At 43.1% G+C, this 3,584-nt stretch overlaps 1 protein-coding gene across 1 annotated transcript; it reads left to right on the forward strand.

The window, feature by feature from the left end:
• Positions 1 to 978: 978 nt before the first annotated feature.
• LOC140835883 (uncharacterized) lies at positions 979 to 3,359 on the forward strand. Its single transcript, XM_073201295.1, has 4 exons — positions 979 to 1,203; positions 1,293 to 1,608; positions 1,913 to 2,470; positions 3,235 to 3,359. The coding sequence occupies exons 1-4, from the start codon at positions 979 to 981 to the stop codon at positions 3,357 to 3,359; spliced, it is 1,224 nt and encodes a 407-aa protein (XP_073057396.1).
• Positions 3,360 to 3,584: the final 225 nt, after the last annotated feature.

Genomic DNA, 3,584 nt, shown 5'->3' on the forward strand with positions numbered 1-3,584 from the left:
TATGTTTATGTACGTATGTTCAAGTTCAAGTATGTATGCTCTACTTTAAAATGTATGTGGTTTTTATTACGTAGTATTTGTTATTCTCAGTTTATACATGTTGAGTTTTTAGACTCACTAGAGTTGATTGATGCAGGTGAGAGCGAGTATGAGGAGACGACGGGTGGAGACCAATGAGCCGGCTCGATATGCGCAGGAGGCTAAACCCAAGGACCGCCTACGTTTTTAAGTCATAATGCATGTTTCAAATACTCTGATTTTCACGAGACTGTTTACGATGTTTAAACAATTACCTTTTTGCGAACTTTGTTCGTAATTGTTTTCATTTCAAATATTTTTAGACGAGCTGATTATTTTCATCGCGATTTGAAGGTTTGTTACTTATTTAAGAAAATTTTTGTTTTTCCGCAAATTTCAATTATTTCAAAAATACAGTATGTTACAGTTGGTATCAGAGCGGTGTTCTTGTAAAGGGTTATGTCTACTGCCAGTTGCGAGAAGCTCACGAAGTCACACCTCAAGTCTATAAGTTTCAACGTTTTAAATTCTTTCATGTAGAAAGCCTCAAGTCTTGATTTTATCATGTACGTATTCTAGGCTCCAATTACGTGCATCTTATGATATAGATATTATGTTCATGCATGTTGGGTTTACGTGTTGTGTAAATAATTGAACATTATACCTCGTAAACGTATGGTTGCCCGTGGAGCAAGGGATGAGAATGGAGAAGCTGAGGATTGGGAAAGGGCCACTCCTCCTCGTCCACGCCCAGATATGCAGGCTCGGATGCTTGCAGGGATGACTCAGTTCTTTGCACTGTTTGTGGGGAACAATGCTGCAGTGGATACAGGGGCGAGGCCCATACCAGAGGTCGTTTATGAGAGGTTTAGGAGAATGGATCCGAAGGAGTTCTCGGGGATTATTGACCCAATGATAGCGGAGGGATGGATTAAGTCCATCTAGGTAATCTTTGCATTCATGGAGCTGCAAGATGCAGACAGGGTTAGGTGTGCCACTTTCCTGCTGACAAGAGACGCCAGACTATGGTGGGAGAGCGCATCAGTGTTAGTGAACTTGCAAACAATGACTTGGATTGGTTTCAAAGAGGTCTTCTACTGCAAGTACTTCACTGAGGAAGTACGCTCCCGCATGACCAAGGAGTTCATGAAGCAGCGACAGGGAGACAGCAGCATGACAGAATTTGTCAGAAAGTTCGAGAGGGGTGTCACTTTTTGCCCCTGATTGCAAATGATGTCCGGGAGAAGCTGAGGCATTTTGTTGATGGGTTGCAGCCGATCTTGCGCCGTGATGTTTGTGTGGCTGGTCCTACTACTTATGTCATTGTTGTTTCTAGAGTCTTGGCGGCAGAACATGACCAAAGGGACATCGAGAGTGATAGGCAGGGCAAGAGGCCCTATCAGGCACCTCAGCAGCAGCGACCACAGTTTAAGAGGTCTTTCCAAGGACAACAAGGGAAGAGGTCATTTCAGGGATCGCCAAAAATAAAGGGTCCTATTCCTCAGCAGAAGGCTCCGCAGAAGCCCGACGAGTACCCAGTGTGCCCGAAGTGTGACCTCCAGCATCCAAGACAATGTTTACTGGGATCGGGCAAATGATTCAACTGCGGAGCCAACGACCATATGCTAAGAGACTGCGCACAGTGAAGGCAGCCTACCCAGGGAGGAATAGGAGGTGAACCCAGATACGACCATGTTGACTGGTAACTTATTTAATTCAGCACAGTGTTATTTTGCTTTGCATGTTCCAAATTTGTTTTGGAATTATTAGTGTGCTAGATAGTATTTTTTGTGAATTGTGTAGAGATTTCAACTATGCATGAGTTTAAGATTAGTATTTTGGGATGTAAGCTTTGTGTGTGGTGCTAACATCTCTCACGAAATTTTTCATACAGAGAGTAGCCAAAAAGGCCCTGATAGATTCAGGGGCCACACACTCTTTCTCTCGGAGACGTTCGCTAATCATTTGGATGTCAAGTCCATTGGATTCAAAGTGAACTATTCAGTGACAGTCTCATCAAGGGAAAAGTTATCAGCTACTAGCGTGGTCAGAGACATCAATCTTGAACTTCAGGGCCACCTAGTGTATGCCGATATGATTGTGCTGCCGATGCCAGAGTTTGATATCCTTTTGGGAATGAACTGGCTGACAAAGAACAGAGTTCTTATTGACTTTCGGAAAAAGTCAGTGCTGGTAAGACCGTTGGGCATGGAGAAATTTCTCTTTGAGCCGGATAGATGGAGGAGATTCCCTCACATGCTCTCTTGCACGCAAGCACAGAGACTTATTCATAAGAGTTGTCAGGCTTTTTTGGCCAGCATTGTTTCAGCACTTGACGCACCCATTCCGTCGATAGCTGATGTACCAATAGTCAGATATTTTCCTGACGTGTTTCCTGATGGCGTCACAGGATTTCCGCCAGAGAGAGAGGTGGAGTTTTCCATTGACCTAGGTACCGGGCCAATCTCTAAGGCACCATACCGTTTAGCTCCAGCTGAGATGTTAGAGCTCAAACAGCCGATTCAGGAGCTCTTAGATAAAGAATTTCTACGCCCTAGTTTCTCACCATGGGGCGCACCGGTGCTCTTCGTAAATAAGAAGGATGGGAACATGAGGTTGTGTATCAATTACCGATAAATGAACAAGGTAACGATCAAGAACAAATACCCACTTCTAAGGATCGAGGACTTGTTCGATCAGTTGCATGGAGCCACAGTGTTCTGTAAGATAGATCTGCGATCTGGCTATCATCAGCTGAAGGTAAAAGATGCAGATGTTCATAAGACAGCCTTCAAAACTAGATATGGGCATTACGAGTTCTTAGTGTTGCCATTTGGACCAACGAATACTCCAACAATTTTTATGGACTTGATGAATCGAGTATTTCAGTCATACCAAGATCAGTTCGTTATAGTGTTCATTGACGACATTCTTATCTACTCGAAGAGCCATGAGGAGAACGGTCAACATTTGGGTACAGTTTTGCAGGTCTTGCAGAGTCGCAAGTTGTTTGCAAAATTTAGTACGTGTGAATTCTTGTTGGAGAAAGTATAATTTTTGGGTCATATAATATTTAGATGTGGTATTTATGTGGATCCAGCTAAGGTGGCAGTAGTTAAGGAATGAGTTGAGTCAAAGAATGCATCAGAAATCGCAGTTTCCTAGGCTTGGCAAGCTATTACATGAAATTTATTCAGGGGATCTCCTCGATTGCAGTGCCACTCACATCGTTGACTAAGAAAAATGATAAATTCGTATGGAGTGGAGAGTGTGAGAAGAGCAATGATACTTTGAAGCAAGCTCTTATCACAGCGCTAGTGTTAGCCATGTCAGCAGGATAAGGCAATTTTGTGCTATACACTGATTCTTCTAAGCTCGGTTTAGGCATAGTATTGATGCAGTATGATCGGCTTATATCTTATGCCTCCAGAAAGTTGAAAGTTCATCAGAAAAACTACCCGACTAATGATCTTGAGTTAGTAGTCGTTGTCTTTGCGCTGAAAATTTGGAGACATTATTTGTACGGCGAGAAATGCCAGATATTCACTGATCACAAGAGTCTCAAG

The sequence above is a fragment of the Primulina eburnea genome, chromosome 7 (genome assembly GCF_022965805.1).
Source record: "Primulina eburnea isolate SZY01 chromosome 7, ASM2296580v1, whole genome shotgun sequence".
NCBI lineage: Eukaryota > Viridiplantae > Streptophyta > Magnoliopsida > Lamiales > Gesneriaceae > Primulina > Primulina eburnea.